The 16,629-nt window shown below is 36.4% G+C and overlaps 1 protein-coding gene across 1 annotated transcript in view; it reads left to right on the top strand.

Annotated features, from left to right (window-relative positions):
• The window catches only part of STX18 (syntaxin 18), a 66,508-nt gene that overhangs the window by 19,996 nt on the left and 29,883 nt on the right, over positions 1-16,629 (top strand). Inside the window, exon 2 of the mRNA XM_080591990.1 lies at positions 12,824-12,891. Coding sequence (XP_080448116.1) covers positions 12,824-12,891 — 68 coding nt within the window. The remainder of the gene's footprint in view (positions 1-12,823; positions 12,892-16,629) is intronic.

Here is a 16,629-nt window from a genome sequence, read left to right as displayed (position 1 = left end):
CTCAAATGAGGTTCTGCACAGGGATCTGTGGGCACAAGTATTTGGAGAAAACTAGTAATACTGCAGATTATAGTCTGGTTAAATTGATAGGCGTATTCAAGACCCAGTCATTTGGGTAGAGGATGGCATAATTTTACATATTGGTAACAAAAAAATACTCTATAAAATGAACACTTCTGTAACTGTTGCTCTTTCATGTTCGGTTGTTCACTTCCTCCTTTAGATGACCCTCAGGCAAGCAGCAATGCCATTCTGGAAACTCATTTCTTTTTCACAGGCAGCGAGAAAAATTCTAAGGCAACATAAAGATTTAAATTATGGGAAACTATAGTTTTAAGCAGCAAGTATCGTAGTGGCTTTCTGGTTTTCAAATCGCCAAGCTAGGCAGTGAGTCACGCCATGTAGATAGAGGGGTCCTGATGACTTCAGAATTGTTCCCGTGCTTATGAATGGTTACTGTATGTTTAGAAACTTCTGGTTTTTAAGCAGCTTAATTTTCTTTCTTCCTCTTCTTCAGTTATATATCTGTTCATTGTATAATAGATAAGAGAAGAACCAGTTCAGAAATTTCAATTATAGAGTTTAGAGTTTAGCTTTCTAGTTGTAAGTAAGGCTGAAATTATTTATTTATTTTTTCTACTATGGTCTGATAATTTCCCATTGATATGATTGAGGTAGGCTCATAAGCAGCTAGTATATGGAGAAAATATGACAGCTAGAAGTGCCACATAATTTTTCATAATCCGTATAGGTATAAGAGAAGTACTCTGGTTATTTCTTTTGAAGAAGATTCCTTCTACTGTATATTTTTCACAACTTCTGATAGGTTTATGTGTCAGTTCTGGGTGTTCCTGTAGGCAATTATTTCAATCTGTTGCACTGTGAAAAAATTTCTAGGATTTGGACTACGATTTCTTGTCTTGATGTTATATTGTGAAACACACCTGTGAATCTGGCCACTTCTTTTCCTTTTACTTACTTAACTGAGCTATCAATACTCAATTATTTAACCTTGAGGTTCTTGAGGTTTTTTTATTTATCATTATTTTTCAGGGTGGGCATGCTGTAATGTTTCTTTCAACCTCATAAGTACTCTTACCCTATAGTAAACGCTTTTTTTTTTTTTCCTGAACGTAATGTCATTTTTCAGCAATGCTGACATCTAAAAATGCTTCCCGGCTTGTGGTTTTTTCTTCTCTGCTGTTCCCAAAGTTGTATGAAAAAATCACAAAAAAAAAAGTGCTGTCTTCTCATTAGTCTCACAGTGTCATAAAAGTTTCTCACGATTGCTTTTATCATTAAAAATGTTTCTTACATATAACTTCAGCTATATAAATCTACAAGTCTTTAACTTTTTATCTTTCTGAGTTACATGCATCTTGAGTAAAATTAAAATACATTATTTTGAAGGTCTTTCCAACTTTAATGATTCTATGATTCTTTGTTAAATTGGTTATGTAGATATGATTAAGTTGTAAGTAGCCCATCAAGTAAAATCTTATGACTGCATACAAAGCTGTCTGTTGAATTAAAAACAAACAAACAAAAAAACACAACAAAACAGAAAACCAACTTTCATTTGCAATAGTAGTGTTCTGATTTTTGTTGTTTTACTCTATTTTTTATGAACTTGAGACTAATTTCTATGGTTACAGGGGATCTAAATCTTCAGATTGCTTTTAAAAGTGATTGTTTATTCAGAATGGGGCTGACAGCCTCTCCTTAAGAGAAGCTATTATTTAATTGTATTTTCCTAAGTTTAAATGCTTAAAAAATATTTGTAATGATACCCCAAAGGCATCATAAACATGCATAAATAATTACACTCTAAAATTACAAAAATTACAGGAAAGGGACATTTAAAAAATCTTACCAAGATTCATGGCTGAGAGGGGAGAGAAGAGATGTCTTGCTTCACAACTTAAATTCTTGTCAGGAGTTTTTGCTTTTCAGTGATTTAAGAAATATACGTTTGAACTGTTGGTGTTACTCACACGTGAAATAACACTGATTTCCCTTTAACTACAGCTAAAGCTTACCGATCCTGAATTCTGAAAGCACTTTCCTGGGAGAAATTTCTACGTGACTACCTACTGTAAACTTTTTTTTCAAGCAGAAATTATTCTCCCCATGCCTCCTATCCTTATTTCTTCAGGCACCAAAACAGTTGGCCTGTACTAGATAGATCAAAACCAATACGAAGAGCATTTTGTGGTGCAAGGGTCCAAAGATGTTTTTTTATGCCACGTTATATATTTTAACCATGGGGGGCTGATGCTCATTTGCTAACTGAATGGAAATATGGCAGAGTGATGTTGTCTAAAGGACGGGACTTTTGTCCGGCATTACAGCTGGGCTTTCACTAATTCGGGTAGAAGACTCTTGACTGGGGATGAAGGAAGGCACCTCAGCCCTTGGCGGTGCTTTCAAGCCAGCTTGAGCTTTGATTAAACCTCTGACCACTGCTGTGGAGTTGAGAACCTGTTGTTGTTTGCCTTAGTTATCATTTTATAAGACACTACTATAAAGAGGGTGGATGGAGGGAACAGAGTAGTATTAGCAGACTTTTCTTCAGGCTTACTCTCTTCTTATCCATGTCTGGTAAAAGTTATTAAAACTATAATCCTTTATTCCCCCCCCCCCTTATTTTGCTAATTGTTTTTGTTTTTTATTGGGATGAGTGGAGAGGAGTTGTTTTCCCCTGGGATGAAGAAGGTTTTTGTTTTGTATTGTTTTGTTTTTTTTTGGTTGGTTTGTCCCGGTCAGAAAATAAACGAAGCAGCCCATCTCAAATGGGGTGGCATGTAAGAGGTCTGATTGCCTGATTGGGAAACTTTCTGTGTAGATTTACCTCTGATGTGAATAGCCACCGTCGGTGTGCCTCTCCTCATCAACCATGTACGGACTTACAGTGACCAGGTGGCCCAGTAAGCTCCTAAAATTTAGGGCAGATGATCCAGGCCTTGGTGTTTTCTGTTACATCGGCAGGAGGAAAAAGTAAAAATAAATGCTTTGTCTTAATTTTTCTGCCAATACCATAAAGCACTTGAATTGAAATCTTAATGTGTTCAGAATTAGCATCTTTCCAGGTTTCTATTTATTTGCTGTTGCGCTTGATCTACATGTCCTTTAGCCAAGGTGCAATGAAAGGTGCAATGACCTTCTCTTTGCAGACTAGACACTTTCTTGGTCCCGTCCTCTTTGTGTTTTAATGGGGAAGAACATGATAATTTGACACAAGTGCTAAAGCTACCGCTGAAGTGATCTTACGCCAGCATAATAAAAATGAAGGTGCTGAAATGTAATGCAAGAATTTTTGTACTAAGAACAGTATTGTGCCAGTTATGAAAATCCACGAAGAAAGACTTAAAACACTGAAACAAAATGGAGTTGGTCCCCCTGCATCCTGTTGGACAGAGTGGTAGGGGTTTGAGACGCGGTAAGCGCTGTGTATGGTGCTGCATCAGTGTATAGGTGTTTTGGTGTCTGCAGAAAATACGCAGAAGTGGAAGCGGGGTCGGCCTGCAAGAAGAGCAGAGAGGAGCCTGCCCAGCTGATGCCATGCGCGCACCGCCTCTGCACCCCGTCGTGGCTTCCACTGAAGTTGATTGAGTTTAGTCCTGAAGTTAAACACGTGAATTCTCCATGAATTGTGCTGTAAAAACGTCAATTCTGAATTTCATAATGATGCTGAGATGGAGTAACCTTTCATTACTGGGTGTGCATTAAATGGGACTGGAAATCTTTTTATATCGTAAAACATATTTGAGTCAGGAATACGTAACATTAAATGAGTTTAGCCTGTGAGAACGAGGGATGAGAAAAATCTCTCTCGCAGACACAAGCAAAGTTGAATGCAGTTACTGCTGCGCTGTGAGTGGAGCGTTTCAAACAGCAATGGTAAAGGCCAATTATTGCAAATATGTATTTTGACCAATTTACTTTTATCTCTCAACCAAAACATTCCCCACAATTGTTGTGGAGCTTATATTTTAGTCAATGAGGTTTTGGATGATTGTGTAAAAATATAAATGCTAAAGAAAGTTATGATTAGACTTGGACAATAAACAAGAAAAAGGGAAATAGTAAGTTTTATTAAAGGCAGATGTTGCTTTTTTATTGAAAGTATGTGTTGCCACAGAGAGAGTAGATGAAGACTGGTTAAATAAAAACATTTAGCGTGACTTTACATTTTAGAAAGTCTGTTATTTTTTTTCTCAAGGTCACTTCATGTTCCTGTTGACCCTCTGCAGTTTTCAGAATATTTTGATGCACTTCTATACCTGTGGGTATCAAACAAGTTTATTCCCACAAGATGTAAGAAAACAGTGACAAAATTAACACAGATGTCTTTATCTAAATTCTGCATGTGTTGCAGTTTTCTGATTTAGAATTAAAAATTAGAAACTAAATTAACTTAGAAACTAAGATAATTGTCTATAAAACTGAGACTTTTCCTGTGTTTATAAATCCCTGGAATAAAACCATTAAAATGCTTTGTTAGAAAACACAATATGCATTATGATAATTTCAGTGTTTTTTTTTTTTTTTTTTTTCCAAATCAATACCTGTAAAATAGTTGGAGTTTGCTCTTGGCACTATACACATTTAAAAAAAAAAAAAAAAAAGCACCACCCCCCAATAAAACCTAACTCCAATGATAATACTGGGTATTTTCGGTCTTTATTATGGTCAGTGGGGAACTGGAGCTTTCATGCTCTTAGGTCTTAATTGTACTTTACTTCTACTAGAAAAATCTTTAAGAAAAATAGAAAAATAGTTTGCAATTGTGCCAGAAAATCACAAAAACACTCTCTCCATCGTTTACTTGCCCAAATCATATATCCCATACAAATTGATTATGTTTTAAAGAAAGCACAGTAAGATGAGATTTGAAGCTTTTAGGCTGATACTGAGTTATTTATACCAAAATTTCCAGGTTGTAAAATTAACAGTGAATAAAATATATATATATCTCAAAATGATTAAGTACACATCCGAAGTGTAATTAGAGGTTGAGTAGTCAAAATGTGAACTGATGGCTAATGTAAATTTTTTTGTAATGATTCCTAAAAACTCTATCATTCTCCCCCACCAATTTTATATTTAATTACAGAAATACTGGTAATGTTACACATTTGATCCTTTAATTTTTTGTTGTTCTTTTTGTTGTTGTTGTTTGCCATCTTTACCTTTGAAGAGTCAAAACACTTCATTTTCTTGGCTGCAATTGAATTAATTTAATTTTGAATGTTTTTACCCCGCATGCCATACTTTTCTTTTTTTTTTTTTTTTTTTAATACAACGCATATCCATTCTTGGTTCTGTTCATTACTTCGCTATGAATGAAAGACTACTAATAAAACACAATTAAAATTTTTCCCTGCCCGTTGCCGCTGCTGTAACATATATGCTGATGGAAAGCAGAAACTGAACCAAGTCACAATTTCATGAGATTAGAGGTAGCCAGGCTGACTGTCTCCTCGCTTTCTCCTACCCCATTTGAGCGTAGGGCCACCCCCATGCCATTGTTTAGATATTATTTGCTCTTTTGGGTTTCAGATTACAAGAGCAATTGATCTGCGTGACCTATTTTAGAAACTTTAACGTTTGCTGTGGAAACCTAAACCAAATGTATACCCTCAAGAGACAAATCATCTGAAAACTGGCCAGTTGGCATTTTGAGGCGGTGCGGTGCTCCTCTGCTGTGCATTCCGGTGGGACAGCACCACCTAATGGGCTAGAAATAACTTACCATCAAAATCTTTTCAACCAACAGTTTCCACACTGCCAAGGAAATTCAGAGCTGAAGCCGAGTATCTTGGTGTAATCTTTGATACATCATAACAGGGAATTGCATCACTCCGTCTTCTGAAGGTTCGAGTTCCTGAAGCGCAGAATCCAGGTTTTTTCCTTTTTTTAAAGGACATGCTATGTATTCCTTGGCAACAATCCTGCAGAAACTGATGTGAATTCAGTGGGCTTACAGTGCTTAAAATATAACGTGTACAAAAACAGAGTGGAATCTGGTCTTTCACGTGCAATTTTTGTGTAAAAGTTCATACTTCTATCTCATCAAAGGTTTTCTGCAGTGGAAAAAGTCTCCGTAGGAGAAATTTCTTTATCAGTGTCTTTCTAACTAGTCTTTCCCAACTACAATAGTTTAGGTAAGAGCCCAAGCTCTTAATTTTAAATTTTGTTTAATTTAAATTAGTTTTCTCTTTATGGTATCTATAATGTTGATTAGGTTTCATTCCTGATTTCAGAAAACATTTGCGCTAAGCATGGAAAAGTTCCTCTTTTTTTTTTTTTTTTTTAATATTTTAGACACTTTTTTGAGTTTTTGGGTTTTTATGTGTGATTAAAAAAAAGTTTATATTTTTCTGCTGATTGCTGTATCTCCTACTAGAACTAAGTCTGTACTTCTTTTGATTGAACATCATCTAATATCTCACTGAAATTCCTAATTTCTTCTGAAATAGGCAGGTTGACTGTATTTTTAGAACTGGAAACATGATAGGTAGCTAGATTTTTTTTTTTTTTTACTCTTTTTTTGCACTTTGCAGAGGGGATTGTAGAATGTAGCCACCTTTTCATGAATCTATAAATGAAATCTATTTAGATAAACATTTGAAGATCAGGCTTTTTGGACATACTGAAAAGTTCAACGTAAAACTCCTGTTGTTGGTAACATTTTTTGTTTGTTTTTACAGTTAACAAGGGAGTTTCATCAGTTGTGCTTATCGGTGCTGCTGAATCAATCAACAGTAAATGCAGCGTCTCTTACAACTTCTGCAGTCTTTCCATTTTGTTTCAGTTTTAAGTATTTTTAAAGCTTTCTTTAGCAAAGCACATCTTTTCAAAAGTCAGAGTGGAAGCACAGTATAAAGTGCAACAGTCGGTTTTATATGGTAGCAAATAGTTGAGCGTTGTTCTGATAGCAAAGTAAACTTGATAAAAAGCTATGTTTGTTCAGTGAAAATGACTATTCAGCGCAGTCGACTTCTCCCTACAATATGTCACGGGAACCTACCCCAATCATTTTAATCGTAAACAATGCTGCTGCTTCTTGCAGTGGGTTAAGCGTATGCAAATTGGAACCTACTGTTTCGTGAGCGATCAATTCTTTGTGGCGAGGGGAAAGAAATGTTGTATGTATTGCTAAGATACTGCAAGAAACATAATCGGCGTCTTTGTTCAAAGCATATGCATCTTTTGAAGACGCTGCTTTGCAGGGAATGCTTTGCTGTTTATCTTCTTATTTAAAAATACAAGCTGCTCTAAAATAGTAAGAAAAATCTCTAAACAGAACAACATTGAGCATTTCCTAGTGAAGGCCCCAAGTATAAATAGAGCTGTGCATGCCACCTGTGGTAGCAGATGGCAGCCATTCACAGCTTCTTTTTGTGCTGGACCTGCGTTATATGCAATAGTTGCTTTTATGGTTTAATAAAAGTCATTTGAAAATCTACAGTGGAGACAAAACACGGATAAATGTGTTAAAGAGGCAGTGTACAATGAAGGTGAACTTTGAAATGAAGGTAAAATACAAACTGGAACCTAAAGTGACTTTAAAAAGTTACATTACTGGCTTTAATGTGACTTTATAGAGTGCTTTTTACTTACATGATGCTGGCCCTCGTGTTGCCACCCAGTGGATAATGGTTGCTGGTTCACTGCAGAGAGTCACTTGGGTTTCCATTGCCAGAACCCTGCTTGGGGGGTTAAGTGACACCTGGAGTCTCTGACTTCTGTACCTGAGCGTGTGGGTTATCATTTTAAGCTTCTTAAGTTGTAATTAAGTGCACCGCCTTTCATGGCAGATGCTGCGTCTTTTAGGAAGTTCCCTACTGGTGCTACCCTGCTTCTCCTCTCCCTTGCGGTGATAAAGATATTTGGGTGTCAAAACGAATGCAAGAGATTGTTTGCATTTAGTCTTAAACATTATTAGCCCCGTTTCCAGAAGAATAATTTAAGAAAAATCATTCCAGTCTGTCATTGTGTGGTACCGACCCTCATGGGACAGCCAAAGTGCGGAGTGCAGGTGGGAACGGGGACGGATGAGGGAGACTCTGGGACTGTAGGAGCAGTCCTTTTTGTCAAAAAGAAAGTAACCCTCGGTATTCTGGTGGTGCACAGCAGCTTGAGAACATGCTGTTAATGTAACACTATAACTGATGTTGGCAATATTGGGAGGAAATGCATTTTTTCCCAGGATTCTCATAAAAGTGTCAGTTATCTGGAAATTCAGTGGCGTTCTTCCCCGTAAGATAACTTTACTCTTAACGTAGTGCAAGAGTGCTGCGACTGCGAAGAGCATTTCTCTAAGCCCTCCTATCCCTCCGGGGAAAGAAAGAAACCATTTCTTTGTTTCAAGGCTGAAGGAGAGGTTTATTTCTCTGCTGCAGACTTTCAGAGAGGAAGAAAGCTAATTTCCAAGAACCATGACGGGAGGCCAGTACTCAGATGTGTTTGTGCTTCATCTTCAAATTGCTTTCATCTATCCTTTTGAAGGCTGTGTAGACTGGTGGGGTAATTGTTTTGAAAGCAGGCGTGTACGGCAGATAGGAAGCTGCAATTATGATGGATGGGTAAACGGGATGGGGAAAAAAATGGCTACACTAAAATACAAGTGGGATTTAAAACTGTTCCATGTCTACTCGAAAGATTAATTTGAGAAGATACCAAAAATAAAAATAAAATAAAATAAAATTAGCCCAGAGGCAATAAGGAGCAGGGGACATGGCAGAAAGAGAGACTGGTTGGCCAAGGAAATTGTTGCAGAAGGGAAGACTTTGTAAGGATAAAGTTCAGGCTTAGAAAGTTCACAATGACTTAACTAATGGCATGAAAAAGCCTGTAAGTTAAAATACTCTAAGTGTGTAAATAAATAGTGAATGAGGGAAAAAAAGTGGATTTGTCATGCAGCTGGAGTATAGATTATGAAAAGCTTAGGTGTGGTCTCCAGATTGAATTAATATGGAAAGAGCCACGGACCAGCAGGGTAAAAGCAAGGTAGGTATTGGGAACCAGGGCATGGGGTTGGAAACTTGTACCAAATCTCCGTGTTAATGAAGTCAAGTCACTGTTATCAGGTAATCCCTGGGCTGAGTTCAGACACAGCAGATGTGAGAAATCACAAGTCTGATGGCAGCTATTTTTGGTGAAAATACATTGAGCTGGTGATGGTACCGTTTGATCAGAGGGCAAAATTTAATGCCTAAAATTAAGTCAGCAGAGGGAAAATGACTGTGGCATCAGCAGGGCTTTTAGTCTGATGCAGAGGTGTTCCAGGCTTCAGAAAAGACTTTAAGTGGAAAAAGATAAATGGAAAGTAAGATAAAATGGAGTATGATTTCATGCCACACTAAAAATAGGATATGCCCAACCAACTTGATGCTTTAAGAAAATCATATTTCCTTTATTAAGAAGATCTGGTGTCTGATGGTAAAGGGGCTGATAAAGTGCTAATAGGTCTAGAGGAGATTAGCAGAGAAAATATTACCTGCATAAGATGTGGCTGTAACAGAAGCAGTAGTTCTGTGTTGAAAGAAGTGCTGCACCAAAGAAAGGTTAGTGGTTGAATTACTCTGGGATTGAGTTTTAAAACTAATCATATTTAACACTGTGCTCATTTTGGGTAATAAAAGTAAGATTTTGGTAAAATGCAGTGATGAGGAAATGCTGAGGGGAAGGAGAGGGAGAAGGAGCATGCTCCGTTACAGCAGGTGCTGTGTGCCTGAACTTCGGAGTTGTGGAGAGAAGAGAGAGATCCCACGTGCATTTAGGGACCAAACCAAAGAATAAGCTCTGAGCTAACCAATGCAAATTGGTTATGGGGGAAAAAAAAAAAAAAAACACAATGCAAAAAACATTTCCGGGTGAGTAACAAAGTATGAACACCAGCGTGTGCCCTTCTTGTCATTTGCTTTGGAAGAGGATTGATAAAAATTGGAGCAAATGCAAAGAAAACTTACGAATTAAGCAACTTCAGAGCTACCTTGTGTGAAGAAATTAAAAGATCGGGGTCTTTGTCCGGGCTGAAGGTGTTGGGGAGATAGGATAATTTACAGTAAACTCATAAGGGAAGAAGAGCTCTTAAGGGAAAGGACTGTTTTGAAACAAGAACGGATGAGTGGAAGTTGGTCATTAGGAAACCTGAAAATTTGGCAGTTCTTATTCATAGTAAGAGCAGTAAGATTCTCACAAAGGCAGTCGGCTGGAAGAGGAAGAGGCTTTATTGCCCTTAGGATGGAGCTTGATAACTCTGTAAAGAGTGTATTGTGTGCCTCTGATAACCCCAGAATAAATGCCAGTTGATGACCCTGGAGATATCTTCAAGATTTATATTTGTATAATCATGGATATTTTGTGTCTGTAGAAGATAAGCATTGTACCTTGTAAAAAAAAAAAAAAAAAAAGGTGTGTGTGTGAGAGATAAAATTCACATTCCCTTTATTTAATGCTAGTGAGACCTTTTTCATAAAAATCGCTTTATTTTGTTGATGTTGTAAAGACAAATTGAATTCACGACTATGCCAGTAGTCCACAATAAGATAAGGCAAAAGAGAAATAGCCTCAGTGCAAGATCCCAGAAGATGCCGTTAGGATTTGAGGGAAAGCAGAACAAGAAGTCTCACTTCTGATGCAAATCTTGGGAACTAAGAGCTCGATGCAAGTATGGGCATAATGGTGTCATTCTAAATTCATGAAAATAGCCTTACAAATGAAGGAGAGGCAAAGTGGGGTCAGTGCAATTCAAACACACGATGACAATTTTAGCCTAAATAGAATGCTCTTTGTGACTAGATGAATTAATTACTGTAAGACAGTGTTCTTGCTTGTCATTCTGATTCTTTCTGCTTGTTAATCACCCCTAAATTGTAGCTATTGCAATAATATTAAGATTTATTACTTATAAAATTTTGCTAATCTCTTTTCTAGTCTAATGTTTGTTCACGTATTAATGTAAATGTTCTGGAGTTTGTCTCAGACTTCACGTTTCTGCTCTTTGTGCCCCATAGCACTTTCTTTCTGCCTATTAGGGATTATTGTTCTACTGAAACACTGTATGACTTTTTAAAATGTTCTGCTTTTATAGTCAAGCTCAATTTACCTATTAAGCAAAGTTCATGATGTACCAAGTCAGAGCTGAGAAAGAGATCAGAATACAAAAAATATGTTCTGGTGGTGATGGGGAGGAACAGCTGTAGAATGGTTTGGCTTAATTTTTGTGCCTCGTTGATCTTGAGGAGTGATTTCAGTGTTTCTCTTCTTATTGCTTATGACAGTGCTAACACACTCTAGGAAACTTTGGATCTACTGCAGATAATAACTGAACTCCGTTTGCTGTAATTGAGATGAAATTTCTCGTGCTGTTAATCATATGGGAAACTTAAAACATGGAAATTGGGAAAATCCTTATCTGATAGCATGAGTTATAGTAAAAAGGAAACAGCAAATGATAACAGGGAAAAGTATGCACATCTATTTGCACAGGAAAATACATTTTAGCTGTACAAATCGCAGCGGTCTGTCTAAGTACATTTTTTCTTCTTTTTTCAAAGAGTTGCTGATCTTGTGAAAAATAATTGGGGGAATTAATCTTCTATTTGTGCAAACTATTCTGTGTTCTTTCTCTGTGGTTTTTTGTTTGTTTAATTACAAGGACCATTTGCATGAAAATAGGATTTTAAGACTTGAACGGCTTCTGATGCCTTTTCCCAGATACATGGAGTAAACCACATTTATTTTATTTGTAAACTAAAACAACTATTGCTTTGTAAAATTCCTTGCATGCTTTTTAAAGCTGAATTATTAACGAATATTTGAGAATATGCTTTAGAAAGGCTCCCCCTGCGCCTCCCACCTTGAAAATACCTACTGGTAATGTATATAATTTCTTCCCTTCCCCACATCCCATCATGTCTACTTCAAGACCTGCTAAGGAAGTCATATTGGTAGTCATCTCATTTCCATGGCTGATTTAAAACTGGTTTTCTGTACCACCTCCATTCTCTAAGATAAGTAGCATCTTATGCTACACCAAATCTTTTAAATTCAGCTGAAGTTTGCAAAAGTTCTTTCAGATCTTTGGAGTGTTTTCATCTTTTCAAACGATCTCTCTAAAGACTTCTATAAAGAAAATCAAATGGATTTACATCAAAAATGTGTCCATGGTCAAGTGGAAAACCAGAAACAGAAATCCAGAAAAATCTGGGGGGGGGGGAAGAAAGAGAAATCTGTTATGGATAAATTCCCTGGCAAAGCGTGCCATGATAGAGATGCTTTGGTTCAGGTACGAACTGGTCACTCACTGTATTGCTGCACAAATAGGAGGGAGGGGGCAGCACCTTGCTCTACAAGTTCTCGTAACTGAACTTGGGTATTTGCATCGCTGTTCATCAGCAAAACGTTAAAAATTTTCTTGTATAATCTAAAATGAGTTTATTTTCTGAGATATATGTTGGCTTCTTGGTTGCTGGTTCATATCACTTTGAAAAGTTTAGTAATGTTTAGTGTTATGCTTAATATTTTAGTGTTTAATATTGTAATTTTGTTTACAGTTTGCTAGTATTTAATATTTAGCTTATGCTTTTTGTACACAAGACATATATTTTTACTATTCCTTTCTAAGTTCTGCCTTTGTACAACAGATCTTTAGATGATTTTTATGTACTGACTGCTTGAAAAATGTGAAAACTAATTGTTACAAAATTAATTTTACTAATTCATATTCGAGGAATGGAATTACTGAATTTTAAACATATGAAAATATTGATTCATGTAACTGTGGAGTTTAATATGATTTCTGTTCTTTTAGATTTCCAATATTGGGAAGCTGAAAGATTTTCTTCTGCAACACAGAAAGGATTACATTAATGCATACAGGTATGTGTGTATTTTGTTTAAATAGTTCTGATTATTTTTTTTTAATTTATTTTCAGATTTATAAAGTAGACTGCCAAAAAATCTATAGGCATAATGATTGAAAACAAAACGTAGGTTGCTTATTGTTTGGTATACTGTAAGCTACTTAAGAAGAAGAAGAAGAATGTAGGCACAAGAAGAGACGGGTCCTAAATAAAACGAGGCTTAGAACTTGAATAAGACTTCTGGCTTTTAGGGTAAGATCTGAAACAAAGCAGACTGTCACTCTGAGCCCAACACCTCTTAAGGACCTGCAGAATAAGTTTCTGCAGTGGTTCCCGAAAGAGCAGAAGACTAGATTGAGTCATCCAGGTTATGCCTTTCACTCTGTGATGTTAAACCTCCTTGTTATCTCCAAGTATATAGTCAGTAGTGTCAGCAGGGCCTGGAGGTGAGTGATGTGAACTCTTCAGATTTTAGAACGTGAATTCAGATGAAGGATGTCATTGAGAACATGGTGTCAGGACAGCAGCAGAGGTTTTGCTTTTCTGTGACAAAAACTTTTTGCTTAAGTTCTGGTAGTTATTGTGCAGATAAAGTTTTAATTCTCAGTTACTAGGAGACATTCAGATTTGCTGGATCTGCTTACTTGCTGATAGCTTTATTAGTATGATTTGTAGAAGAGTAAAATGGAAGTTTTACAGATTGGTGCTAGTAAGAAAAAAAAATTATCATGTGATCTGCAGATTTCACATGCTTAATGAATTAGTAAATCAAGTTATCCTGAGATCTAAACATTTCTGCAACTTGTATTTTGGTGAACTGCGTACAAATAATCAAATAATTTGAGAAATGGAAAACTTGCTTTTTAACTAAACATTTTTCTACATGCAAACTTAGTAGTCATATTATAGGTTGTACAGTACTTCATTCCAGAAATAGGAAATACCTTCCCTTTTGAAGGTGCTTCTGTAAGCTTCACCATTTCCTGTGTTGTATTTCTCCAACGTCATGGCAGAGTTGCATGGATTGAATCAGCCCTGTCTGCACTGTGATTCTGCCATAACCCTGACTACAACTAAACTGTTGCTGCAATTCAGGTAGAGGAAACACAGTGTAAAGGCATCTGTGTGTTGAAGATACTGAGTCCCAAATCGATCTAATGCCTTTCTCCGAAAGCCTCAGAAATGAAGATTTTGGCATGTTTTAGAAATGTAAGGCAATGAGAGCTATTCGTAGTCAGTACTGGTGAAAATGAAGCTCCTGCGTGGGTGTTGCACAAATCAGTTCTATGTGGAAGGCGTACAAGGAGCTGCTTTTCCAAGCAGTGAGCGAAAGTGATGTACATCTGTGTGTTACGTCTAGCTCTCTGCTTTTCAGTTGCTTTTGGAATAGATAATGAACAACACTAGGTGGAGCTACCAATTGAATACAGAAATAGCTTCTTATTATGTGAAAACTCCATGTGAGTGTATAAACTGAGAAACTGCAAATAACTGCAGAGAGAAAAAGCTGTCAGTAGCAGATGACTTTGGGGTACTATTTGTGTTTTATTAGCAATAGTGTGCATAAAATAGAGGTGATAAAAAGGAGTTAAAATTTGTTCAAGATATTTTGCTATCTAAAAGTTGATAATGTATCTTTTGTAGACTCTCCTTTAACCAGTTATCTTGGTAATGCACAGTGATTTTTCCCTGCCTTAGGCATTAACTAAGGAGAGAAAAAGAACTGTCATTTCCTTTCTTAAACTTTACAATAATCATGTGAATCTCATCTGATCGCAGTTGATCCTGTCCTTAAAGGTCAAATTTAAAACAAATAGTGCTGTCAGATTCAGTACTAGGTTGCTCATGCTATTCTACTTTGTGAATATGAAGAGGACCATAGCATCCATGCTGGCAGTCTCAGTCTTAAACGCCTCATTCATTCAAGACAGAAGTTTTAATAACAGATTATATGGAAAATTTGTAAAGAATTTAATACAAAAAGGCGAACTGGAATTTATGTAGGAGGCTTAATTCTGTTAATCAAATTTGAATACTCTGCGTTTTGTCAATTCCGCTATTTGTTTGTAAACTGTAGTAGAATGTGTCAGTGAAAATTGACTTTTGAATTATGTGGTTGAGTTACTCAGCTTTGTGGAACTTCTTCCTAATGTGTTACATCCAGAAGTGTGGTTGCTTCTTTGACCTTACTTTTACAGAATGAATTCTACAGTAAAGATTTATTTTATTTTATTTTATTTTATTTTATTTTATTTTATTTTATTTTATTATTTTTGGCATACATAAAATATCCTGCAGAGGAGAGAACTTTAATTCATTTTTAGAGGAAGATTTTTAACAATGAGGAAGACAACTGGAAGAAGGGTTAATTGAAACTAAGGTCCAGACCCAATTAATCAAACTTTAAGTATTTAAATGAAATACATAAACTGAGTCTGAAAAGCTCAAGATTACTAATTGCTCGTTCACCTCTTTTCTTCTTGAGTTGTCTGTTAGCTGTAACCTGAAAGGCAAACCTTAAACAACTGATGCAGTGGTCTGAGCTGCACTTTAAGCCATTACACCTTTATCCTCCCCTGTTTATCAGGATTAGTTTACTTTCCCTTACAAGTGTTTTTTAGCTCTCTGTAATAGGGAATTTTTCTGTTCTGTCATGTTTCACGTTGTATCCTGTCTACCATGATTTTCCTCTGGTCAGAACTTCTGAGAGCTTTGGTGAGGGGTACCAGTGATCGGGTATCATCCTCCACTGGCAGCACAAGTTAGAGTGGAAGGCATTTTTGGAAACTGGCCTATTGGAAGACTTTGGTTTACAGAGGGGTACGTACAGAAGCTCCTCCATCAAACTTCTCTCCAAATGCATGTGTTTTTTTCGGCATTTTGCTTAAAAAATGTGTTGTACTACTGTTAAAATCTGTGTCAATAAAATAAAAACTTGGGCTTTCTCTACAATACACGTCTTAAGGGAAAATACTGCTGTTTTATTCGGCATTGGAGACTTGTCTTAGAATAAAAAATGCGTATATATATTTTAAAGTAGCAAACTTATTGATCAGTTTAACTATTTTCTTGCTGGCTTCATTATTCGTCTTGCTGTTTATACATTTTAAACCTAATGAAGCCCTTTGGGCATCATGATCAGTGAGCACATTCAGTGGCAGGGTATCTTATAAGAAAGGTAGCTAAATCGTGGGAGACTGCATCACCACCGCTCCTACTAATAGTAGCTGTCACTGAGCTATCACTGCATATTTTTAACTGCAGTCACTCTCGAAGCATCTTTGGAAGGAAGTGAAACTCAGCAATCAAGTAATGCTCTAAGACATCTCAGAACATTTGAAAATTAATCAGTTTCTGTTGAAAAAATACTCTGACAGTACTTAAAAACTGCATTGACAAACAGTATTTGGATATTTGTTAATAGCTGGTTTATCTTAAGGACTTCCTCACCAGCTTTTTTCAAGTAGGTTTATTATCAAATTTACTTGATCATCACAGAAGTAATTTTCGATTGATTAGCCAATATGGTAAACACCAGAAATTTAAATATTAGAAATTTATCCCTGCTAAATTGCAATCTTTAAGGACTTACCTTGCAATGTAACATTCAGCAAATGGCTGTCTTTAGTGAGATAGCTGAACGGAAAACAAAACTAAACAAAACCCTTTCCTAACTCTGCGAAGTCTGAATACCAAATTCTTCTCAAAGTGATGCTCTGATGAGGCTTTGTTGATTTTATTGGAATAATTTCTC

Source organism: Anser brachyrhynchus, assembly GCF_964034855.1.
Source record: "Anser brachyrhynchus genome assembly, chromosome: 4".
NCBI lineage: Eukaryota > Metazoa > Chordata > Aves > Anseriformes > Anatidae > Anser > Anser brachyrhynchus.
Note: the sequence above shows the minus strand (reverse complement) of the source record. Positions and strands in the feature narration are given on the sequence as shown.